The sequence below is a fragment of the Alligator mississippiensis genome, chromosome 2 (assembly GCF_030867095.1).
Source record: "Alligator mississippiensis isolate rAllMis1 chromosome 2, rAllMis1, whole genome shotgun sequence".
NCBI classification, from domain to species: domain Eukaryota; kingdom Metazoa; phylum Chordata; order Crocodylia; family Alligatoridae; genus Alligator; species Alligator mississippiensis.
Genome location: NC_081825.1, coordinates 58,179,482 through 58,205,980, shown reverse-complemented (window position 1 = coordinate 58,205,980; position 26,499 = coordinate 58,179,482). Strand labels below are relative to the sequence as shown.

At 41.8% G+C, this 26,499-nt stretch overlaps 1 protein-coding gene across 3 annotated transcripts in view; it reads right to left on the bottom strand.

Annotated features, from left to right (window-relative positions):
* Positions 1-13,991: 13,991 nt before the first annotated feature.
* SPATA18 (spermatogenesis associated 18) overlaps positions 13,992-26,499 on the bottom strand; it is a 58,800-nt gene continuing 46,292 nt past the window's right edge. For all 3 annotated transcript variants that reach the window (XM_019481232.2, XM_014594905.3, XM_019481233.2), the window contains 8 exons: positions 24,944-25,078; positions 23,780-24,017; positions 22,343-22,501; positions 21,877-22,052; positions 20,718-20,841; positions 20,362-20,439; positions 19,370-19,415; positions 13,992-18,530 (listed from right to left, as the gene is read on the bottom strand). In XM_019481232.2, the coding sequence (XP_019336777.1) occupies positions 18,523-18,530; positions 19,370-19,415; positions 20,362-20,439; positions 20,718-20,841; positions 21,877-22,052; positions 22,343-22,501; positions 23,780-24,017; positions 24,944-25,078 (964 nt within the window). In that variant the 3' untranslated portion in view covers positions 13,992-18,522. The remainder of the gene's footprint in view (positions 18,531-19,369; positions 19,416-20,361; positions 20,440-20,717; positions 20,842-21,876; positions 22,053-22,342; positions 22,502-23,779; positions 24,018-24,943; positions 25,079-26,499) is intronic.

The window sequence follows — 26,499 nt, the reverse complement described above, 5'->3', positions numbered from 1 at the left end:
CTTTACCTCTAGGCCAAGTGTTGACTCTTTGGACTCTTCTGTAACTTAAATATACCCTCTCATAAAACTCCAGCCACATGGGGTTTTTTGGGAATAAGGTTTAATTTGTAATGGCAAACCTTGCCTCCTCTGTTTCCTTTGAGCATTCTCCAGGTCCTCTGGCATGATCCAGGATCCTTCTGAATATCTCAGTGTTTATATTCTGAAGTGTGGAGCACAGCTCATGTTCTTCGACAGTGTATGGTTCTACAGCAAAAGCAACCTGCCTCTTTGGTGACAAAAGCATGTTTCTCTCTTCCCCTTTCTAGTTTCAGCTAATCCTCTTAGCATGGCTATTATGTGGTTAGAGTAGAGTCATCAAGTACTCTTTAACATTTTCATCAACAATCTGGATTCAGGAGCCAGATGTGAACTGGCCAAGTTCGCGGACGATACCAAATTATGGGGGAGGGCTGTCACACCGCAGGACAGGCGGGGGATACAGACTAATTTGGACACACTCTCAAGGTGGGCCAACCAAAAATAGATAGCCTTTAATACAGAGAAGTGCAAGGTGCTGCACCTCGGTAGGAAGAACCCTCAGCATACTTACAGGCTTGGCTATGCTATGCTTGCTAGCACCACATCCAAAAGGGACTTGGGGATCTTGATTGACCACAAGATGAATATGAGCCACCAATGTGATGCAGTGGTGGGCAATGCTAACCAAACTCTGGTGTGTATCTACCAATGCATCTCAAACAAAACCAGGGAAGTCATCCTTCTGTTTTACTCAGCCCTGGTGAGACCACAGCTGGAGTACTGCATCCAGTATTGGACCCCACTCTTCAGGAAGGATGTGGAGAAGCTTGAGAGAGTCCAGAGGAGAGCCACTCATATGATCCAAGGCCTGGAGGGAAGGCAATACAAGGGGAGGCTGAGGGACTTAGGACTCTTCAGTCTGGAGAAGAGAAGGCTCAGGGGGGACTTGGTGGCAGCCTACAACTTTATAAGAGGAGTACATCAGGACCTGGGAGAGCATCTGTTCACCAGAGCTCCCCAAGGAATAACAAGGTCTAATGGCCATTAACTCCAGGAAGACCGATTTAGACTGGATATTAGAAAAAAAGTTCTTTACAGTGCATGTGTCCAGGGTCTGGAACAAACTCCCCCAGAGGTGATGCAAGCACCTACTCTGGATTCCTTCAAAAAAAGATGGATTTATTTCTTGCTGGGGTCACTTGATCCCAGCTGACTTCCCGCCTATGTCAGGGGGGCTGGACCGGATGATCTCTTGAGGTCCCTTCCAGCCCCTAATGTCTGTGAAATCTATGAAATCAAGTTCAATAACCATTCACTAAAGCTAGTTTTGGAGAGATGTGACACATCATGCTAGGATACCCATTCACAGAGGCAATTTCATAATTCTTTAACATCACTTATATTCAGATGCCTCAAACTATCACAAGTTGGACCTTAGAGAAATTAAGACTGTGGTTAAAGTCCCAGGCCTGCCCTATTAAACCCACATACATGGCAGGGATGATTAGTTTAGCCTCTTAGCTTCCCTGTCAGGTAGGCAGGTATTATTAGCCTCATTTTACACATAAAAGAAACTGAGGCAGAGAGGGAGGAAAACTGAAGGAGCGATTCCATCTCTTTAACCAGGTATTCAGATGGCCTCCCTTCACCTTCATAGAAACCTAGCATGCAGTTATGTCTGCTGTTGTCCATTGCCTGGGTACCTGGGAACAGAACTAAGGTGCTCATGCCCAGTCTGAGCCTTGACCATAGCACCAACCTCCTTTACCTTCCAAAGACCTAGATACACTTCTGTAACTCAGTGTTGCCAACTCTAGCAATGTCAGTTTGATTTTAACAATTTTTGGTGTTTTTCTTAAAGTTTCTGGAATCAATACATTGTTACCACCACAGCTTCTTTTTACAAGAAAGTAAGTTTCTAGCTCTTATTCTTATTGAGAAAAGATTTAATGAAATCCCAGGGCACAAGGACAGCCCAGAAGCAAGATAATACAAATATCTATTGCTTTAAGAAAATTATGATTTTGTTAAAGCCTGAGTCATCATTTTTTTGCATGCTGGAGGTTGACCATATTCTTTGTGGGCTTTAATATTGGCTCACTGAAATATATAGTTGATTAAGACTAGATGAAGGACAAATAAGATTTTTTTTTTCAGTGTTATCCACCAGCAGACTTAACTATACAAAAGTTATCACATGTGGATTTCCAAATTTGCATCAGGTTTACAACTCCTTTTTTACCTAGCTCAACTAAAGAGAATTTGTTCTTTGAACGAGCGTTCATAGTTTCAGATTTTGGGGAGCCTTTGATTTTTAATAAATATATTTGATAAATACCACAAAGATACTTGATTAGTACCAGAAAGGTTTGGTTTTGTTTAAGAACCCGCTTATTCAGTAAGGTAGGCAACAGGTGCCATACTCATTTTAATAAGAAAATCTTCCTTCATGCCACAAAACAGTCCCAACTTAGCTTGGCAGAACCCACATTTACTAATTGCAAACATCAGTTAATAGATACAAAGAAGTATCTGTACCTTATCTAGTGCTGGCATTTTATTAATTATTCCCAAAGACTGGGGCTTTTCAGACACATATTTTAATTAGAAGGAACAGTTGCCAGACTATTTCTCTCAGGCAACTTTTGCCATTCATCGAAGTCTTCATTTATTTGATATAATTAAAGGGTCTGGGTTTTAAAAAAAAATGAGAACAACTCATTTATTCAAGTTCTAGAAAGTCTATTAGGCAGCAGCTGGGGGGGAAGCTTGTCCTGTGAAAGTGTCCTTGGCTCATTCATATCTCCCAAACAGCTTCATTAGCTAAATGCACTGTGTGTTTCAGTGATATTAAGAAGAATGCCTTCAAGTCTGTTCATGAAAAAAGGCCAGTGGATGGGTATGTGATTATATGTAAGAACGCTTAAAAGGCTGCTAATGCTTCATGGAAACCTAAGGGAAGCATTCTATTTAGAAACTATCTGCGTTGATATCATATTTCCTGTATTCCTCTCTCCTGGTCCTTTATTATTAGCAACACATCCATTAAATTCTATTTTGACAGCCCAAATCATTTCTGCTGTTACTTGCATTAGATTTCAAAGCACGTCATAGTGGCACTCTACAATCCCATGAGAAGGGACAGTCTCTGCCCTGAAGACCTTACAATTTAAATTAAAGATGATGTGCTGAGTGGGCACAACAGACAGCCAGAGCCTGGATGGGCAACAAGGGAAATAGTAACAGGAACACATGCTTTCATACAGATGTAATTAGCAAGAAATGTTAAATTACACCAGTAATCCTTAGCGGTTGCCTGCCTTGCTGGTACCGGTTGCATATTTCTCACCTGGGTAAATTTTCCCTAATCTGGAAAAACCCCATGGAAGTGCATGGAAACAAACTCAGTTTCCTTGGAATCCTCCCATGCAGGTGGGATATTGGAGGACGGTTGTCTTTCCTAGAGCCAGGAGGAACCACTGCTCACAAACCCTGGGGACATCCTGAGATGCACACTGGTATTTTGCATAGAGGTATTTTGTTTGTGATACCATGGCAACAAACGTGTTATAGAGATAATTATGATCTCACATAGCTAATGAGGTGAATAAGGAACAGGCAACACTTGAGGGGGGGGGAAAAAAAAATCAAATGCTCACACAAGCATACCTAGCCAAAATTTCAAGTACACTCACCATCCACAAATTTCTAGGCAGAAGTTTGGCCCAGGCTATATGCATTATATTCACTGTACTGTGCCTTGCACTGAAATAATTTTTTTATAAAAGTGTTAGGCAAGCTCATTTCCTTCACTGAATATGTAATGTACATGTTATTAAATACAGTATTTTGCAGCTGTCAAACAGAGATGCATTTTTACTGCTGTTGAACTGCCCAGTAGTGCTGTCAAAGGCTACTATTCAATTGCCTTCCTGCAAGCTGCCACCTTGTGACATTTCTTGGTACAGCAGGACTGCATTGTCATTTAATCTACAGAAATTGATGTCCCATGCCTGTTCACTGGTATTTCATTAATGATGCCTTTGTACATGTAAAGAACAATTTTTATATGTGAAAATGCAACTTAAAGTCAGTTGCCAGTAGAAATTAGCTAACAAGTCCAAAGGAGATTATAATTAAAGGTGTTAATCCACTTACAAACACTATAAATGAATAACTGTCCATCTTACAGGCAGCAGCAGATAATACCAGCAAGGTCACTCCAGAGCAGCCAGTGCCAGAGCAGCCTCACAACAGGCAGTTTGGTTGGCATAAGCAGTGTGCCTGACTGCTGGAGGAAAAACCAGTGCAGACACAGCCCATGAAGACAGTGAGCACATAAACGCTTTACTGCAGTTGACTAATTAGCTCCGCAGTAAAGCATCATCATCTACACACGTGGTGCTATTAGGCTGCAGTAAACTAATTAACTCTGCTGTAGGATAGCCTGACACAAGTACTATGCTACAGCGGAGTAGTTATGTGCAGAAAAACTCAGGTGTAGATGGTGACGGGGCTGGCTGGGATAGGTGCTAGTGTGGTGGCTACCTGCCAACTTGCCCTGCACTGTAGCACCCTTGTGCCCCAGACAACCCCTCCACAACACATTGAGCTGGGTCAGAGCTGCTGTGCCCTGGCTCAACGTGCTGTGGTCCCAGGCACACATGTAAACGATGTACCTGAGAGCAATAAACTCTGACACAAACTGCACTAGAGTTTATTGTAATGTACTAATTGCACGCCTAGACACACCCAGTGAAAGGAAGCCCAGTCCCAGTCCCACCATTGTCCTCCTGCCTTACCTGCAGCAGGTTGGGGTTTTATGCTTTGTGGTTGTGTCAGGCTTGACTGTAGTTTTACTAACAGGCTGGAAAATGGATTTGTGTAGGATGGTTTATATAGGGATGATCCTGCCTGTGGCAACAGCCCTACTTTCTATAACATTCTCAACCAGGAATAAGTTCCAGCTGATCATTTGGAAATGAGAGAGGAGGAGAGAGACCCATGTATATTAAGTGACTGCATGGTAACTATGCTAGAGGCAGATGCAACTAAGCACAGTATTTCCATTAGTGGTGGGAAACATTAATTGCATTGTACACATAGGAAGCGGAAGCAGTGGGGGGGTAAAATGTGGCTTAGCTGCCCAAATGTAGGGCAGCAGTAGGGCTGCAAGGCAGCCTAGCTGCAGGCTTCTGGCAGCTGCAGCAGGGATGGGGAAAGAGTTGGAGTGGGGCTGGGGTTGGGGGAGGCACTGCACAGCCAGGGTGGGACAGGGCACAGGATGGATCTGCAAGCAGCTCATCCGGGGGGGGGGGTGCAAGGAGGGGAGCTATGGGGGGGGGTGGGCTTCAGCCACCCCAAAGTTCACTGTAGCCCCCCTGATCTCCCCTTCTAGCACCGCCACCACCACCTGCCCTGAGCACAGTGCGGCCCAACTGCCCCCAACCAGGAAGAGCCCAGCACAGCCCTGGGCCCAGCCCGCAGCAGCAGCCCACCTTCCCCCATGCAGATCCAGGGGCAACGCCCTCACATCCTGCCAGGGTGTGCACAGCAGTGGGAGCTGCCACCCCCTCCCCAAGCTGAGCAACCCCCAGACAAACCACTCACTGCTCCCCACCATCTGGGGGGGGCTAAGCATGCATGTATGAATGCACATGCTCACCCCCCACCCCCAAATAATTTTTTCTCCCTCCAGCAATGCGTACAAGCCAGCAGTAAGATCTCATCTGGAGCACCACGTACTATTGTGGTCACACATGTTCAAGAACAATGAACACAGACAGAGACGTGGGCAAAGAAGGGGCAGGCTTATGCCACAAACCAAACTGCCTGCACCAGATGTTCACATACTCAAGCATATCACACCACTTCACCAGCACTACCTCCACACTGGAAGCAACACAGGTGCATTTGCACTGCAGCAGTGTGCAAACATGGCTATAGAGTTTCTGATTTGGGAGGTTGAGTGGTGCAGCCTGGCATTCTTAAGCATGCAAGAGCCTGGCTTAGTACATAGGCAGTGCAGACATGCATCTAGGTGATTGGGGAACTGGGATCCTATTTTACAAGAGGAAACAGAAAGAGCTTGAGCTATTTAGCCTAGCAAAACAAAGGTTGTGAGTTGCTCTCCATAAATATGAAATGGGATAAACACCAAATACTGTCAAGAGCTAGTCAAGAAAAGGGACAATATTGGTATAAGAAAATATGGGTATAAAGTGGCCATTAATAAATTATAGGGTAGGAATTAGAAGAAAGATCCTAACCATCAAAAAAGTAGAACTTTGAGCAACTTTCAACAGTAGGCAGAACAAAAGAAATCTAGCTAATTTTTATGACAGTTAATGAGAGGATTATGAAAGGGATTATTTGATGTAGTTGCCTGTGACAAATGTGATTTGACAAAAAAGATTTGACCAGACTTGAATAAAAGGCAATAGAGTATTACTCAGAGTGTCAGGGATACTGGAAATCTATTTCCAGCTTTCTAGCTATGGTAGCTAAGGATTTTTCATGTCTTATAATATAGTCATTTCTTAAATCAAATTGATAAGCAATCTGATTTCATAACGGATGGTTGATTTCTTCTACACACACACACACACACACTATTTACTATGCATTCATTTGAAACATTTATAACCTTGCTTGCCAATTTCTATTGGCAATTGACTTTAAGTTGCATTTTCATGTATCAACATTGTTCTTTCCATGTATAAAGCAATAGCGCCATCTTGTGGGAAACTCTGTGTAAAGGTCCTTACAATTTTTCAGGCACTGAGTTCATAAGAAAAGACACATTCTGTTTATGGAGCCACACAACCCCAAACCTTGGGTCTACTTCAAGGGTTTTCTTCAAAATATGTATTATTCTGTTGACCAGAATGTAATATTCAGATGAACTCCTAGGAAAACTGCCTTCAGTGCCTTCTTCTCTGGTGCCTCCTGATGAAGTGAGGTCCCTTCCAACCCTAATCTTCTATGAACTAAGTTACTGTTTACAAAAGCTTATGCATATCTGATTTGGTAATTACAGTGCATTAAGTTTATTACTTTAATGCACTGTAACAGGTGCTATTGCGCATTAGCACTGGCACATACTTTTTTGGTGACTAATTCTCCTGCACAGGAGCACAGGTTTTGCCCACTGCACTAACACTCAGTAGAGTTAGTTTACTGAGCTTGAAGCATTTCATGTAGACGCACCCCATAAGGTGCAAATGTACCCTGCTTCCTTCTGTAGAGTACACAAACTATTTCACCAGGCTACAGATAAACACTGATGCAGCTGCCACACTTGCAGCATAAGTGATGTGCAGCTACACTTTTCCCAGGTGCTACAGTAAGTTTTCTGGCTGCACTGAGGTTTGGGTAGACACCCTTGTTTCTTTCAAACCAACCTCTGTGACTGGGTACCCAACAAACACTTTCAGCAGTCACATTCCCCTTCCTTGCAACAGCATATGTACTGTACTTGTGGGAGGTCTAGAAAGTGAGCGATTTTCTGACATTGGCTCATAAGTCCTTTTCCTTCCCCTCCCTGATTCTTCCCTTTGCTTTGTCCCATTTTGCTGACCTCCTGTATTTGCCTTTTCCCGTCTGCCTTTTCCTCTTTCCCAGTTTTGTGGGATTTCCTTTTTGCCTGTATCTGTGTCTGTTTTGCATATTTTCCCTGTTTAATGCCATTTGGCTTCTTATTAAATCTCCCCATAGGCAGAACAGCAGAGTAGTACTTTACACACAGGAGATTTCTGGAACCTTTTCAAGTATAAACTGTCATATATTATAGAGAGGGAAAATGACCAGAATTAATGAGTTTCCTTCATGATTCTCTAGAGAACAGGCAGCAAAAAGAGTGGGATGGGGAGTACAATTTCCACTTTGGGCCATGCACAAGGCGACTGGCTAATCAGAACCAGTTCCCTTTTCTACTAAAGAAGTATTAAGCAGGAGCCCACTGCCTGCTGTGCATCAAGAACTGAAGCAATGCTCCTGTAGCTATGACCATGCTGGCCAACTCAGGCTTGCCAAATGGTTGCAAGTGTCCCAGGGTCAAAATTATAGCAGGCTTCAGTCCAGCATATTTTATTGTAATCCATTAAGAGCCATGCACAGCAGAACTGAACAGTTTTCCTTCTTGATCCTCATAGGAAGGTGCTGATTTGGAGCCTCCAGATGGAAATTAACCATAAATAGAAACTGAATAGAATCCCCAGTTTCTGCAAGTTTCCTTCTACTGCCTGTTTGCAAAGAGTGTGGAGAGACACCATAATGACAACCATGCTCATGTAGGAATTTTAGGCTGATTTTTTTACTCTATTCATTTTATGGAGGACTCTCAAACCACAAGTACCAAGAAAAGCATGAAACTGGACCTTAATTCTGTGCATGTCATTATATCAATGACACAACACTGCATTTACCCAAATCCAAGACAACTTCAAATTTAAGATGAGCCTCCATTTATCAGATTCTATACATTTCATAGACATTAGGGCTGGAAGGGACCTCAGAAGATCATTGAATCCAGCCCCCTGCCCAAGGGGCAGGAAGTCAGCTGGAGTAAAATGTACATGTAAAATTATAAATTTTAGACATGGAAAGTTATAAATTTATTGTAATTTTCCTGGGCCTGGGCCTAATTATTGGAGGGTTGTCTTAAATTCATTACTCTTCCCTCCACTGCTGTGGTGGGGAAAGCAGCAGCAGGGGGCAAGGAGCAGGGGAAGCTGTGGTACAGCCTGCCGTCTCCCTTCCCCACACCATTTACCCTCCCAAGTGCCTATTCCCATTGCAGCCTGCCCTCCTGGTGATGGCAGCAGCTCCAGCCCTATCCCTGGGCCTAGGTCAGGGCTGGATCTGGAGCCACAGAAGCTACCCAGATACTGCACACCCTCCCTCACCATGCAATTTCCCTGTGCTTGCACTCTGCCCCTGCACCATGTAGTCTCTCCCAGATCAGGGCTGGGGCTGCAGCAGCACCTGCCCTGGCTGCTATTTGAATCCAAGATGAGGTTCTTCCCCCCACACTCCCCTTCCCCCCCCCCATGTTGAATGGGGAGAAAACCCTAGTCTTGGAGTCATGTAAATATGGTAGATTCAGACATTATAGAGCCAGAAGGGACTCTTATGAACATCCAGCTTGACCTCTAATATGACACAAGCCATAGAACTTCCTTGAGTTAATTCCTGTTTGAATTCCCTTTTAGACCAAAAAAAAATTCATTTTAAAATTTCTAGTGATAGAAAGTCTATCACAGTCCCTGTTCAACTCTTCCAGGCTATTCACAGCTGCACCAAGAAAAGAAATCACAGAAAAAGGTATCTGCTCTTTATAACCCTCTTTCTTGAGGTGGATAATTATCTGGCTCTTTGAAATAGTGGGAAACTGGAATGTGTTTTATATTTGGATTTAAATTCAGATATATTTTTGTTTGCAAGATTTAATTCAGCTCTGATCAGATATTAGTAATGAATTTCTAACAAATATTAGAAACTTTAGTGAGTTTCTAACAACAAACCCATTTTTAATGACAATTTAAAAAGATACTAGTTTAAAACATACTCCACATATTCTTGGTGTTTTGCCAAAATAATCAGAATTGACAGGTTATTTAGACTATAGTTAGTCATCTGTGAAATTCCTGTCTGGATGAAACAAGCATATGGTCCTAAATGCTATTAAATTGACTTTAAAAAGTTAGTTTTAAATTGTACACTCACAGAAAAGAAAATTAATTGATGACTTTAAATCAGTATTACTTAAAATATGTTTGGGGTTTTTTAGGTGGTGAACTGCATCTTAATCAGGACAACACTAATGGTACTCACATAGTAAAAATAGTGGCACACACTGAATAACCTTGAAGAAAGTCTTAACATGATGTAATCTGTTTTTGCATTTAGAGATCCAGAATTGATCTATACTAGCACTGAGGAAAAGCAAACTCTCCACTCTTAGCAAAGGTAAAAGAAGATCAGGTGGAACTGAAGGCCTTGGCACTATGCCAAAGAAAGTTACTTTGTATGTGAATAACTTAGATCAGGAAATGAGAAGCTAACTATCTTCAGGACAAGATGGCAATCATAAATATTTTTGCAGTGAGGAAAGTGCTTTAAAAAGCTGGTTTAGTACAAGAGTCTTTAAAAAAGTCCAATTCTTGATGGACACTTAAAGCCAGGCAGAAATGTGTGTAAAGTTATAAAGTGTTGGGAGAAAGGAGACTGCCAAGCCCACTTTTATCACAATATGATGCACAAATATCACCTTAAAAGCTATCATAAAACCCAAGCTAGCAAATGACTTTGCTGCTACTGTAAATTTTTGATTTCTGATCATTTGCAATTCTGATTTGACAGATCTTTACTGTAAATCATATTGTTATAAAAGTTGCATAATTTTTAAAAACTGTTTCCAGGCAGTAAGAAAGGTTGCACTCAACTATTTAGCACTGAGATATTAGATACAGTGGAGATGTTCCCTTTTTTTTTAATCTTCCCTCATGTACATTTTTTTTTTTACATAGCATGTTTCCATTGATAGAGAAACCTGTAGGCATGGAGCTGTTCCACTTTCTTTTCCAGAAACAATAAATCATACAAGAGAAAATATTTTCCCTGTTTTTTCAGCATCCTAAGTATATCCAAGTGGCTTGACTACCTGAAGGTGCAAGTTACAAAGAAGAATTCCTGGATAAAATGAGCACTGTGAATCATCTCAAAGAGCCATCAACATTGGTTATCCCTATTTTCCAGATACAGATTATTTTCCTCATTTTCAACACTGAATGCTGGCTTCTGTGAAAAACAGGAGCAGTTTAAAATTAGTTTTCTTTATAAAATTTTTTTTTTTTAAATAAAGAAGCCAGTATCCAGGTTACAAATCATAAGACAGTCTAAAACAGCAATGTTAAACAACATCTGCATGATAACTTTTTTGTTTAAAATTTCCATAGAGAATTCTGTAGCTGGCAGAAATCGACAATCCCAAAATCCAGCAGACAGTTTTCAAATGTAGCACTTACCTCACTTGTTCTTCTACATTCCCTTAAAAAAATATAATGACAAGAGCTGGCATAGCTATGTCTCATATTTACTAAGTTAAAGTTGTACTTGCTAAATAATATCCTAGAGCAGAAAAATTGGTTCTACCACTGTTCAGTTGTGAACAGGAAAGATAGGACAAGTAGGAAGGGTAGGGGTGTGGCACTCTATGTCAAGGAGCAACACACATCCACAATGTGTATCACTGGGTCAGAGGAAGAGCAAACAGAACTGCTCTGGGTTAGAGTACAAGGGGGTCGGGGAGAAAGGGACTTAATGGTGGGGGTCTACTACAGACCACCCAACCAAGGAGAAGATCAAGACCAGGAATTCTTAAGTCAGCTCACAGAGATAGTTAGGCACAAGGATGTGATCATCATGGGTGACCTAAACTTGCCAAACATCTGCTGGGAGGAGCAGACAGCCAGGTCTGACTGCTCACACAGGTTCTTAGCTGACATACAGGACCTCCATATAACCCAGGAGGTACACAGCCCCACCAGGGGAGATGCCTTGTTGGATTTGGTCCTGGCCCCTGGCAACGACCTGGTACGGGGTCTGCGGGTAGTCGATCACCTGGGTGATAGCAATCATCGTCTGCTGGAATTCACCATCCAGCGCAAGGTGGCGAAAGCCTCCAGCAAGGCAGCAGCCCTCGACTTCAGGAGGGCAGACTTTAATGAGGTAAGAAAACTAGTGGGGAAAGCACCGAGGCCCCAGAGCTGGAGGGAGTTGAGTGTCCAGGAGGAGTGGTCGCTCCTTAAGGAGACCATCCTCCAAGCTCAAAGGGAAGTAATCCCTACACGAGTCAAAGGGGGCAAGAGGGCACAAAGGCCCCCATGGCTCATCAAAAGCATCCGGGAACGTCTCCAAACAAAAAAGGAGGCGTACACCAGTTGGAAGGGAGGGGCCATCACAAGACAGGGCTATACCTCAGTAGCTTGGGAATACAGGGGGGCGGTCAGGAAGGCCAAGGAGGAAATGGAGCTGGGACTAGTGACCCAGATCAAGGACAACAAGAAGTCCTTCTTCAAATACATAGGGGGACAAAAGAAGGTGACAAGTAATGTGGGGCCTCTGCAGGACACGCTAGGAAATCTGGTCATCTCACCTGACAGTAAAGCTGACATATTCAACAATTTCTTTGCCTCCATATTTCTGAGGAGGGACCTGGATATCTCCCACACTGGCACCCCTGAGGGCCCTGTGGGTGGCACACCCAGGCCTAGGGTTAATGAGGACCTTGTCAGGGAACTTCTGGAGGGACTAGATGTATTTAAATCCACAGATCCTGATGATCTCCACCCCAGACTGCAGAAGGAACTAGCAGGGGTTTTTGTGGGACCTCTGGCACAGCTCTACGAGCACTCATGGCACTCGGGCGATGTGCCGGAGGACTGGAAATGGGTCAATGTGGTCCCCACCTTCAAAAAAGGGAGAAAGGAGGACCCAGGAAACTATAGACCCATGAGTCTTACCTCAGTCCTGGGGAAGCTTTTCAAAAGAATTATCCTGGCACATGTCCAGGAAGGGCCAGCAGGGAAGGTTATGCTCAGGACAACCAGCATGGGTTCATTAGGAGCAGGTCTTGTCAAACCAACCTGGTGGATTTCTATGACCAGGTCACCAAGTCTTTGGATGCAGGTGTCGCAGTGGATATAGTCTTTCTGGACTTCAGGAAGGCCTTCAACACGGTCTCTCACCCTATTCTCAGTAAGAACCTAGGAGACAGTAGTGTTGATGCCTACACGGTCAGATGGGTCACTAACTGGCTGGAGGGCTGCACTGAAAGGGTGGTGGTGGACGGGTCTTATTCACCCTGGAAGGATGTGGGCAGTGGGGTTCCCCAGGGCTCAGTCCTAAGTCCCGCACTATTCAACATCTTCATCAGTGACGTGGGCAAGGGGGTAGAAAGCACCTTGTTCAAGTTCACAGATGAAACCAAGATGTGGGGTGAAGTGGGTACCCTAGTAGGAAGGAACAGGCTGCAAGTGGATCTAGACAGGTTACAGGGGTGAGCCGAAGAGAACAGGATGGGGTTCAATCAACACTGACAAGTGCAGAGTAATGCACCTGGGGAGGAAGAACCAGCGGCACACCTACAGGCTAGGGAACTCCCTTCTCATCAGTGTTGAGACAGAAAAGGATCTTGGAGTCATCATTGATGCCACAACGAACATGGGCCGACAGTGTGGGGATGCAGTCAAGAAGGACAACCATACCTTGTCGTGCATCCACAGATGCATCTCAAGCAGGTCCAAGGAGGTGATCCTCCCCCTCTATGAGACACTGGTCAGGCCGCAGCTGGAGTAGTGTCCAGTTTGGGGGCAGCACTTCAGGAGGGATGTGGCCAATATGGAGAGGGTCCAAACGAGGGCCACCCGCATGATCAGGGGTCAGCAGGGCAGGCCCTACGAGGAGAGGCTGAGGGACCTGACCCTATTCAGCCTCCAAAAGAGAAGGCTGAGAGGGGATCTAGTGGCAGTCTACAAACTAGTCAAGGGGGACCAGCAGGCATTGGGAGAGTCTCTGTTTCCCCCGAGCACTCCAGGGAGTTACAAGAAACAACGGACACAAGCTAGCAGAGGGTAGTTTCAGGCTAGACATTAGGAAGCACTATTTCACTGTCAGGGAGGCTAGGACCTGGAACCAACTTCCAAAAGAAGTGGTGCTGGCTCCTACCCTGGGGGTCTTTAAAAAAAGACTGGACGAACATCTGACTGGGGTTGTTTGACCCCAGTACTCTTTCCTGCCACGGCAGGGGGTCGAACTAGATGATCTCCTCAGGCCCCTTCCGACCCTACCAACTATGAAACAAGACAGAGATAAATTACTGTTAAAATGGAATTAGCTATACCACAGGAGTATAAGGCATAAAATACAGCTCAGAAGCACTATGCTAAAATAACTGCAAACAAAGCAGATTCTTTTTTCAAGTTTCTTTAATGCAAGGTCAGAATATTACAAACCAAATTAAGAAAAAAATTCTGTAGTTAACAGCAATCAAAATGGATGATTTATAACATAGCAAGGTTATCTAAGGCTAAAGAATAGTATGTATTCTTCATGGCACTTTTATATAAAAATGATATATATTTGCAGTACATTTAAAAGAGATTTAAAAGAGTCCAAAAATGGAAATGGAGAATTGAAATGCACCACCTGGTCCAGAAGGATGGAAGGGTGTTTATCCCTGGGATATTTTAATAGTTTTTTTCATCCTTTACACATCCTCCTATATTGTAAAGCCATGACTAAGGTCCATAATTTACTGTCAGGCCTCCTAGAATGATGCATCTCTCATACAGTGTTCCCACCCATCCACACAGAAGAGGAAAAAAACCAAAACAAGGTAAATTTAAAACTTGGGCTTTCCCTACTTGGTAGTAATATTAGAGTCTTGATATCTCCTACAGTGGTATTCTGGAATATGTAAAGATCAGTTGTACAGGGTAAGGCAGGAAAGTAGCAGGATCCACATTTTGATGTTATCTTCTAAGAAATAGGTCATAATAAAGCTATAAAAGTTATATTAGACTATTTGGTGTTTTTTTTCTTCAGACACTCAAAAAAAAAAAATCAGCCTTGAAAGTGATGATATGTAGGAGAAATTCTTCAGCTATTACAATGGTTTAATAAAACATACTGTCACACACAAACACATTGGTCCAAGTGAGATGCTGACTTGCACCCTGTAACATCCCCCATTGAGCTCAGTGAGATTATGAAAGGGCTGAATCAGCTGCAAGTATGGCCCACTATTATAGGATTATCACTTAGATCAGCGGTGCCCAACCTTCTGGAGCCACAGCTTGACAGATAGCATAGGGTCTGTCTGCTGGTTGGATCCCACATGAGGTTGGCATGCAAGCCCAAAACTGCTGTGTCCTAGCCCAATCCAGCACACCCAAATCCAGCCACACACTGGCACAATCTGGCACTCAGAGCCATGTTATCTGGCCAGTGGGGCTCCCACTGGGGTTAGGGAATTTGGCAGCAAGTGAGTGGCAATCGACGCTGCTGTTGCTCCCCTGCCACCACATTTTCAGACTCTTAGGGAGCCCCACAAGCCAGACCTAGCTTGGAGGGCAGGGATTGACCACCCCTGACTTAGATCATGAATAATACTGTGTTGGAACAATCTTGTAGCAGAAACCTTAGTGATTATATAAAACTCATGTCACTTATAAGCTCTGCACTGCTGTTACCAGTTATTACATTGTTACAATTACAAGTGTGGCATTTACACAAGTCTGTGATAAAGAATTTGTTTAGTTTAACTGAAGGTTTTAAAATACTACAGAACTCATTTGGTGGTTCTTCCATCTGATGAAACAGCACTTGTGAAAAAGTTACAAACTCCCTTCTTATAAGGCACATCCAAGTTAATCACCTGGAGTAATACACACTGACCCTGATTAGCACATGTAAACTCAGCTGGTATCAGAAGGAGACATGCCCAAGGATAAAGGGCAGTACTTAGCTTATTAATATCCAACCTCTCACTACAAATCCTCTATCCTACCACTTCCTAATTTCAAGTACTATAAATGGCCCATACAGAAGGCCAAAACAAAACATCATTACTCTTAGTATCATTGTGCCCCTTGCTAAAGGCCATTGGTTCTAAAGGACAATCTGTTTAGGAACCCTATTATCTTATTTAAAGATTGCCAGTGACAATTTGGCACCCCAGGAGAGGACAAAGAGTAATGGCTATAAAATATTAGAGGATGGTTTCAGGTTAGATGCAAGGAAGAACTTTATGGTAAGGGTGACCAGAATCTGGAATACACTTTCTAAGGAGGTGGCACAATCCCCAATCTTGGAAGTCCTCAAGAGGAGACTGGACAGACACCTTGCTGGGATCATTTGATCTCAGCAGTATTCCTGCCCAAAACAGGGGTGGTTGAACTCTATGATCTTTCAAGGGCCCTTCTAGCCCTTAATTTCTATGATTCTAGTATTTCTATTTGTAGACAATGGCCTGCTGCAAAACATTTTCCAAGATATGACCAAAGCTACTTTCTCACTGCAGAACCCAGCTAGCTTGTACTTTTTCTTCTTCTAGACCATACTATTACTTTGAGACTTGTGATGGGAGCTCTCAGTTATCTCATCTGCTGAACACTGCACAGCTCCATGAGATTGTCTTGAAGTGGTTTAAACCTTTGTTTCTGATTGTACTCTTAGCTCTTTTGCAGTAGGTCTTTCTCTAGATGGGTTACATAGCTTAGTCATGTGATCCCATCCTAGGATTCATTCTATTAAGTGTTTTTGTACCTCCACAGTGTGATATTTAGTTTCCTTATAACTGGAATCAAAATCTGCTTCTGTACAGTCTCTGATGTGTCAGGTATCTGAAATCTACTGTGTCTTGACAATCAACATGTCACAGTTAAGTCAAATAATAATGTAAAAAGAGTAATAAACCAAAAGCACTTCTCTTTGACCCTCCGTCATTATAGATTTTGTGATCTTAACCAATTAGGTGCCCAGTTTTGAAAATCTTGGTCTAAATGTATGCACCTAACTCCATATTTATTATTGTTGTTTAAACTTATATCCTGTACTATCCAAAAGGTTTAGACATCTGAATAAGGAGCCTGGCTATAACTGATTCCAATGGGAGTTTCAGGTGATCAGCAACTCTCAAAAATCAAGCCATTTAAACAGAAACATTAATGTGGAAGTACTTAGGATAGCCACAGGCCCTGTTCAGTTTAGAAGAGGGAGCAGATTGCTTTAATGTTTCTTTTCCAAGGACACATATGCAGTACCTTTCACAGGCAGCTAAAAGGGCCAACCACAAGCTTATGTGCCCCTTTGGCTTTTATGTTCCAAGGTTTGCTTGGAGTACCTTGGAACATGATCCAGCATGTACAAGATTTTAGTGAACTATCAGGTATCCTGCTGTTAATCAAAGCTAACTCTACTATAGCCACTTCACCAAAGGTGAAATTATACCCGTGTAAAACCAGCAAAGATGAATCAGCACAAGTACCAGCTGTGACATCACAGTTAAGTCCTTTATAGTTGAGTTGAACTAGTATTGTTTATAAAGCCTGAAGCAAGACTTCACACTGTACTGAAATGGGTGTGGGGGGAGGGAAAGATGTGTAAGAATTTTGCACAAGGCCCTCTGGAAGCAGCCATAGAGTTAATTAGTGTCATTCAGTATTTTAAAAAGGGTAAAATTTCATGACTAATAATATATGCAAATATGGATTTTGTTATAGTTCTCTCAGGTTTTGGGGCAGAAGCTGACTGTCACAGGAAGAAACTTCTCCCTGCATCCATTTATATTCCATAAATGGGGAAGTGTGTTTTGGAAAATTTCTACTTTCCTCTGAAGCATCAGGTACTGGACTGAAGCCAGATATGGACTTGGAGAATCAATGGTCAGATCTATTAGGGCAAATCCTATGTTCCCATGGGAAAATGCAAGGCCCCAAGCAGTCACTTGTGTTGCTTGCATTTAAGGCTAGCCCTACAGATGAGGTTCAGGAGAGAAAGAAAAATCAGTTTTTTTGGAAACATAAATGTTGATGTTAACATGAACCTTTACAACTGGATAAGAAATCTTAAAAATGGCAAAAAAAAAGAAAAGTTACATTTTGAAATCAAAATAATGAGTTAATAGTGTACTGGTTTGTCAAGTTTTCATAATAGTGTTCAAATGAATGCTCTAATAGTCTTGTTCTGTGGGCATTGGAAGAGATATTAGAAGAGTATTTCACACTTCAGAATATTCAATGACATGCTTCATAAATATTAATAAAGTCCAAATCACAAGCATTTGTGAGATTCTTTTCTTCGGTAACAGATTGGTTCTAACAAGTGCAGTGACTTCCAGGCAGAAAGCAGCATATCACTTCATGTAACACATGAACTCTGCTTCAATACTGGTAGTTTATACCTGTTGTGTGTGACTATTGTATCTTATTTAGAAAAAACTCAAGCTACTGTCATTAGATACATCAATGACTTAAAATGATGCTACCCAATTAATGTGAGATATGTAAATAAGCACCATTTAATGATACTGTTTTCAAGTACCAGCTAATCTCAATATGCTGTCATGTTCATGACTTAACTGATGTTTAGTGACCTACTAAGATAAATTCGGATACATGAGGTAAAAACAGTGTCAGAACCTATATACCTGTTGTATTTCATCATGGGTTCCTTGGAGCTGTTTAATATCTTATCCACAGATCCTAAGTGTGCATTTTTTTCTTTTATCAAATTGATTGAATTAGTTTGTCTAGTGCTAAATAAACCTCCTAAGTTATAAAAACACACTAAAGCAGAAACAACATTTAACCCTCCACTTGGAGTGACAAACTGCCTTTCACAGTATTGAGAGATATGAGGTACTCTTGGAAGAGAAGGTGGCACCACTGAAGTTGGCTGATCCAGATGTACAGAACCACAGAAACATATCCAGTTAATTTAAAGTCCTATTGGAGAAAAACACACATTTCAGTAGGTCTGTTTTTCTAGGCATTGACACTGAATGGATTCAAGACAGGCCTGCATTAGCCTTACTGGACTTATCTTGCCCTTGTCAGTTAGCCAGTCCATTTAGAGTTTGACAGGTTCACAGCCAATAGGCATGTAGTCAACTGGTTCTTTCATGGAAAAGGTGCCAAATTTAATTTACTGTGAGACAGCTCTGAAGGGCAGTGTTAGGTGCTTGCCTGGCCATGGAATAAAAGCAACCAGCTATAGGAGCACATTGTGGTAAGGGTTTAGAAGGAAAAAGAAACAAACTGTTCCCTACACCACCATTTCTCAACCCATGGGTTGTGACCCAAAAAATGGGTCACAAGAATATACGAAAGGGTCATGAACAAACTTTAAAAATGGATCCACACACTTTAAAAATGGATTCTCCTTTAAAGGGGAAAAACATGGGAAACTGCAGCTTTTCCCTTGCAGGCTCTTAGAGTTCCAGCCTTCAAGGGGCTGCTTGGGGCTTCCCCTGCCCCCACACACCACCCATCTGCCCCACACACCCACCCCTTGCCCCACACACTCGGGGCTGGGGGTAGCGGGCACTGGCCATCTATGTTTACAGATGGGCTCCGATACAAAAAAGGTTGAGAACCACTGCTCTCCACAAGAGGCATCAGCTTTTTACACAGTAAAACAGTAAAGGGCTACTCCTTTTTCAAGCCCAGCTTGGTCAAGTATATCAGAGACAACAGCTCACAGTGTGTTATTTTCTCTCTACTCAGTCTTTTAAGAACTTGATGTTAAAACCAAGAGTCATTATGTACTGAATATGCCCACTTACTTGGGCTTCCACTCCTTAATGGGGAAGGGCTGCGACTTCGAGATAACTGCAAAAGAAACAGAAACAAAATAAATGACATGATCAAGTTCAGCCAAAGGGACTACACTCTAGGCAGGCATGAAAGAATCTGTCAACATTCAGAAAATGTTTCCTGGTGTACTACATCAATGCCATTCCATTGGTTGCCAAGGGAAGCTGAACTTAATAAATACGTTACTTTGATTCTTCTCTTACGATGGCCACAAAGAGGGAGTTTGCCAAGACTCACTCTTGATATCAATATTTGGTAAAACTTGATATTTATTTCACATTTCTGGTCTGGATAGATACACAGACAGATATGCAAAAAAACACAAGAGCCACAATTTTATAAGTATAACAAATAATTGCTTAACCATGCTGTGGGCAGATCTTTGCCGAGAATTCACAGAACATTATTTGGCCTCAGCTGTTCCATTCTGCACCTCCCCAGTTTGTCACTTCCCTGGATCAGGGGACCAATTTAGATTCCTAGTTCCAAGAGGCAGAGACAATGTGCTATATTTATGTACTGTGGGGGGCTTTAAACACTTCTGAGTAGTGTAATTAGTTATTTAGAGAGCCTTGAACTTGGAAACAGTAGAGGCTTGCAAAATTGGTCAGAACAACATTACATGGAGAGAGAATTTCCCCTCTTGTAATCAAAGCAAGCATTAAGATCAACAATACATACTTTAATTGGTCTACACTTGGTCAGATATAAGGAAAAAATGTTGGGGAAGCTCCATTAAAAATGTCATGTCTGACAAATATAGTAACACTCTCACCTATTTTTTGCACCCTAAAGAAATAGATGTGCATAAATAGTACTTTGCAAGGATTATGTTTTATTTTCTTCATGCCATGCAAGCCAGCTGACTGGAGTGCTTGTTTCCAAATTTCAGCATATACATATGGTATGTGAAATGTCCCCTTCATTCTGAGTATAAAATGATTGATGTAATGTACGGTACCAATGTTCGGCTGGGGCTTGCTCGACGAGATAGCACAGGGCTCATACTACGGCTGCGGCTTCTGCTCCTGGAAGACCACTACAACAAAACAGAGCACGACACAAATCTATATTAAAATAGGAACATTCACTGAAGCTAAATTTGGAAGCAGGTTTGCTTTGCTCAGCTAAAGACAAGGCTAAGAATGTGAATGAGCTAATCTCCCTAATGAAACCTCCAATCTTGCAAAACTTATTTGTGCTCTAAGCTTTACAAAGATGGGCAACAGAGTGGGCCTTAACGATTACAAATCCCAACCAGAATTGTCTGGGAATTTTAATAGGATGACTTCTTTTCACAAGTCTAAGAATACCTACCAAAGCACCTCTCTTTGTAACTGCTTCTCCCTTCACAATTATGGTATCATTTTCCAACAGAGCAGGCCATACATGGTAGGCCACCAACGGGGCTGTGAAATCAGAGTCATAGCTGCGGCGGTACCTGCTCAAACACAGAAAAGATATCTGGATAAATGCTTGAAAACCCATTGGTGACTTGAAGTAGCGTATAGACTTGAAAGAACCAAAATTTTATATTCGCTTATAGAAGTCTTTAAGCAATATCTTCATGCTACATGTAAAAAATAATTCTTCTGTAACAGTATGTATAAAGTAATATGCTTATGAAAGAGTCATTTAGGCTAACAGCATATTGTCTACCAATATTAAAAATGTCATTATAATTACTTCACATCAGAGGCACATTAGGTTATCTTATAGCATATTTGGAGCCCTTTCGTCATTGACTGAAAAGGCAGAACAGTGTTCTGATAATCTGATGCTTATTATATCATCCTAGAACTCTTGGTCAAACAACGATTATGCAAAAGATATTACAGTAAAAGGGTGCAGGGGACAGGCTGGTCCCAATGCAGTCCCACAGGGAAAGGTAGCTTGTCCCTGTCCCATGGAAAGGAAAGGAGGCATGGCCCAGCCCTGCAGGGGGGGAAGGGATATGGCCAGGCCCCAACCCAGCCCCATAGGGGAAGGGGGCATGGCCCAGCCCCAACAGGAAGAGAGAGGTATGGCCCAGCTATGTGGGGGAAAGGAGACCTGGCCAGGCCCCAACCCAGCCTTGTGGGGTGGGAAGGGGGCGTGGCCCAATCCCAATCCAGAAGTAGAGGAGTGGGGTTCGTGCCCTGGCCCCATGGGGGAAGAGGTGGCAGACTGGCCCAGCCCCACACACAAGGTTGGGGCTTGGGAATATGGCATGGGGACAGTGACCATATTAATGGCCACTGCTCCCCCACCACCAGATTTCCTGCCTACAGGGAGCCCCACAGGCTACATGCCATGGTTCGTATCTGGCCTGCAGGCCAAAGGTTAAGCACCCCTGAACTAAATGATCAAAGTTCTTCTTTAAACCTTAATGTAAATAGGCTGCACAGGCAGAGAAACGTGTTGGACTGAATACATCTTTTCAATCTCCAGCTCCTAAGAAGAAGACTATAATAGAATATTTCCAAGTTCTCCTTACTTAGGCTCATTAAAAAGTTCTCCATCTGCACCAAATGCAATATCCACAGGAGGAATCAATGTCTGCATTGAAAAAGCTACACGGCACAACTCCCGGATCAAACTGCTGATTATAATGAAGTCAACTTCTGGTGGGAATGAAATTTTAGGATTGATATTCATGGCACGAATCACTTCCTGAAAGCAAACATAACCATGTATTTAGTAATTCACTAATAACATTGAACCCGAGTTTATCACACTTTGCAATTATAGACCAGCAGGTATAGGCCCTCCTAAACTGAAGTCCTGTTGTTTCCCCCCGCCATTTATACACCCTCAGTTTAGCAAAAGATAAACAGAACACCAAAGATGCAGTCATTGGTTATTTCAATGACTAGGGTTAGGAAATACTAACCCTAAAAGATGTAATATTTTAGCTTCATTACACAGTGAAATACAATGATACACCATTCCCTCTCTCTTACATTGACAGTGGTTTGAACATCATAAAGATCCTCATGGCGAACTATGTAGTCCAAGACAATGTCTTCAAGTGACTCAGGGCCTGAGTAACTTAAAGACACAGTCTTTCTCACACGCAGTTTGAACTGTCTGAAGGCCATCTTTGCTGCATGGAAAGACTCCTGTAAATATTAAAACAAACATTCAGTTAAATTCATAACTGTGTAAGCAAAATGATAAAGTTTGATTTTCAAATAATATTCTAAACTCATGTCTGGGGTATCCTATTGATCAAGGGATACATTTTGGCTAATAATCTTTACAGTTCTCTGGGAATCAAATGCCACAAAAAAAAAAAAGAGATAGTTTAGAAATAGTACTTATTTGGGAGGGTTTCTTAGATGAACCACATTTTAAATTCCAGAGGATAGATCGATTTCAATGCTTCCAGCTTTCAGCTAAACCTTCTATTTTTCCACAAGATTCCATCACTTAAAATGAAGTACTGAAATCATTAGGGTTGTTGGTTGTAGCTGTGTTGGTCTAAGGACATAGGCAAACAAGGTTCTTTGGGTAGATGTGATATCTTTTATTAGGCCAACTAAATAGTTGGAAAAATTGTTCTTTGAAAGTTTTCAGGCACAAAGACCCTTCTTCAAGCATAGAGAGTTTGCTGGTGTAATGTGTGCTCTCATTACACATTGCACCAGCAAACTCTCTATGCTTGTAAAAGGGTCCTTGTGCCTGAAAACTTTCAAAGAACAATTTTTCCAACTATTTAGTTGGCCTAATAAAAGATATCACATCTACCCAAAGAACCTTGTACTGAAATGATTTTGCATTCAAAGATGCCACTGAACAGAGCTCAATGCTTGCAATTTTATGTGCTATAGAGTAACATGTTTACAGCAGAACATTGTCTGCTGCTGTACCTTAATGCTGTGATTTGACTGACAATTACAGTTTTATAAAAAAATTAAAATTTTTGCATGCATACAACAACTTTTGCTGTCAAGATTCAATCCTGAGAAGCGTTGAGCATGCATAGGGTTCTCAATGATCTAAGCATGAGCTACGAGAACTCAGCAACTTTCAGGATCAGATCCATTAAAACTCACAAAAAGCTTTATATGGATAAGTCTGAGCCTTTTGAAATACTAGGCTTTAAAAACATTAGTTTAAATGAAGCAGTGTGATCTGCTCTATGGACATTGTGACTCAGAGCTAGTAACTATACTATTCTAAGGGAAATATAAAGGTTATGAAATCGAGGGTAATTAAAATGGGGGGCAGGGGGAGGAACTGAAAGGAAAAATAGATCAGGTGAAATATTTCCTTGTGTGAATCATGGAAATATTCTTTCACATCTGATTGCATTTTAATCCATCCAGATTTTCAAAAAAAATCTATACCTCTTGCAAAAATAGTCAAAGAAATGCAGTTTATGTTTTATTTCATACCACAGCTGCAACATATATTATCCTCTGCACCATCTCTGGATCATCCACATATGTCCTTAAAAGGGTCTGTGCATCCAAGCGTTCTTGCGTATAAATCTCATTAAAGCGGGCCACTAGATGGGCATGACGTGAAGCATTTGTGAGCCGGGCTCGGCCGGGGGAGCAACTCCTCAAGGGAAGAGGACTAGGTGACCTGCTCTGGGTGCGCGTGGGGGAAGGAGAGCGACTCCGTGCAAGTCTAAGAGAGAGAGAGAGATGCTTTCAGGAACTGTGGGCTGGCCTGTTGTACCAATTTAACTATTTATGGTGCAAATATTTTTATGCCAATTTTGTTATAGAAGTACACTGCTTAGCCTCAGTGCCATTAAAAACAGTTTTAAAGTACTTTTACCAATATAACTTACAAGTTTATTTTTAAAGGCAGGTATACACAAACTAGTTATCTTGTGGCAAAGGGAAGGATGATAACTGCCTATGTGGCTCAGCTACCATGGCTTAGCTTTCATCTACCAAAGACTAAGAGCATATGCATATAGGAAGTTTCTGTAGCGTAGCTAGTGTGTGGCAAATCTCCACCTTTTACTTTGTGGTAACCAGTTCATCTACCCACACCATAAACCAAATCAATAAACTTTTAAGTCCTAATACTGTGTAAAGTTAGTAACTTCATTCCAGAGAAACAGTTTTAAATGCTACATCTTTTGCAATGTATGCCTCATCCATCTCCAAGGCACAGTGGCTACTGAAGCAAATCAACATGTAAATAACAGTTTTGTATCAGCACAGTGCAGTGTTCAAAGGGGCTTGCAACAAGAAATAACCAACTGTTATCCATAAAGATAGCTTAGTCTGCAAGGCTGTCCTCTTTGGTAAATTTTCTGAAACAAAATAATTGGCTGAACTAAAAACATTTGGGCATCGAAATAAATTGAATGGGAACATTTATGTTGCTTCATAAAAGGTTGAGAATGTTTAGTGGGTTTTTTGCGTTTCATTCTAAAACAACCATCGCTCTTCCTCTTCTGTGGCAGCTCTAACATGGGAGATTATAATTCATTGGGAACAACCCATCATCAGGTTTTTTTAAACTTTAATCTGATGTACTATTCAGTTCCCTCAGCTCCCTCACTTTGTTTTAATGATTCAACAGATTGAGGTCCATACCTGCTTTGAAGAACAGATTTCTGAGCACCCAGGATGGCAATTTCATCCTTCAATATTTGAATCTGTTGTTCATAGTCATTCAGACGGCCCAGATTCCTCAGAGCACTCTCCTCCTTTGCTTGGGAAGCCTTCAGACTTAACCACAAAGAATAAAGACAGTCACAGGAAGTCCTGCTACAACTGTAAAGAATCTATTTATTAACTGATATTTGTATATAAAAAACCTTTGTGAAAATGGTGGGGAGTTTGACTTCTATGGAAAAGACACTTAGAAATCTAGCATTAGCAATAAACTGCCAAGCAAACCACAAATTCTTTATTTTTCTTTAACTGCTACTTTAAGACATAAAAACAGTATTGCAGGAGCCTTTGTATTCCAAGTCTCGTCTTTGGGAGGAAGTATTAGTTAATTTTATACATCTTTATAGACAAGGTTCTTTGAGTAAATGTGATATTCTTTTATTAGACTAAAGAGCTGGAAAAATCATTCTTTGCAAGCTTTTGGGCACAAACACCCTTCTTCAGGCACTGGAAAGAGTCTGCTGTTGGTTCGAGTGCTTTTTGTAGCACTTTAGATGACTGGAATCTAGAAAAGAAGTCATTCTTTGTCCTGTGTAGGCCAGTTTAATTAGAAACTCAAACCTTAAAAAAAGAAAAGGGGTTTATGCTGTTTTATTATTTATATCAGGTCCTCCTTTTCCTCTCTTTACTGGAGTTTTTTGGCAAGGCCCTGGGGGAGCCTGAATAATTATGTTACTTGAGGCTGTTAAATGAAGCTCTCCCTGTCCCACAAAGGAGGTGCTAATTCTTAAATAGTGGCAGATACTGTGTCCATTAAACCTACACATATTTATATACCGTCTTTTACTGCTTCTTTACTATTTCTTGTAAAATAAATGTTTCCAAAATTCAGCAGGGCAACCGCTCCCAAAATATTGGAATCGTAACTCCCTCTGACCTTTCTTCAGCAGGCAAGGGGGAAAGTACAGAAAGATAGCCTGGTTTCTTCTCAGGAGTACTCGGTTTGTCCTGAATGAAGGGGAGAAGTGACGTAGTTACAGCCCCTCCTACCACGTAACTAGAAGCTATTCTCAAGTCCTGCTGCTATTCAACTGTAAAACACTAGTATTTTGCTTAACAAGGGTGATTAACTCACTTAGTTGAAAAGCCAAATATCACAAGAAGGTCATATCCTGTTGGAAGGGATTTTACTCACCTTCAAGTCAAGGCTTCTTTTCTGACAGAGAAAAGATAAAACTGGCCTGGGAGTGAGATGAATAAATTGGCACTACCATCAGGTCAGGATTTAGACCACAAGGTCTATCTGCCTCTAAGGACTTTGGGAAATGGAAGGAATCCTCCTTATGTCAGCTGCCACCATGTTGACCCAGCTCAGTATCTTTTAAGAGACAACCACTACACTTTGAAGCCAAAAGAGCATTTATAAATCAGAGGCATGAACATTACAGAAGATCACCACCACCTCAGCACACACCCAACAAAAAGAATTGGCAAAGCCAGCCTGGAGGCCCTCCACATACATAAATTTTAATTTA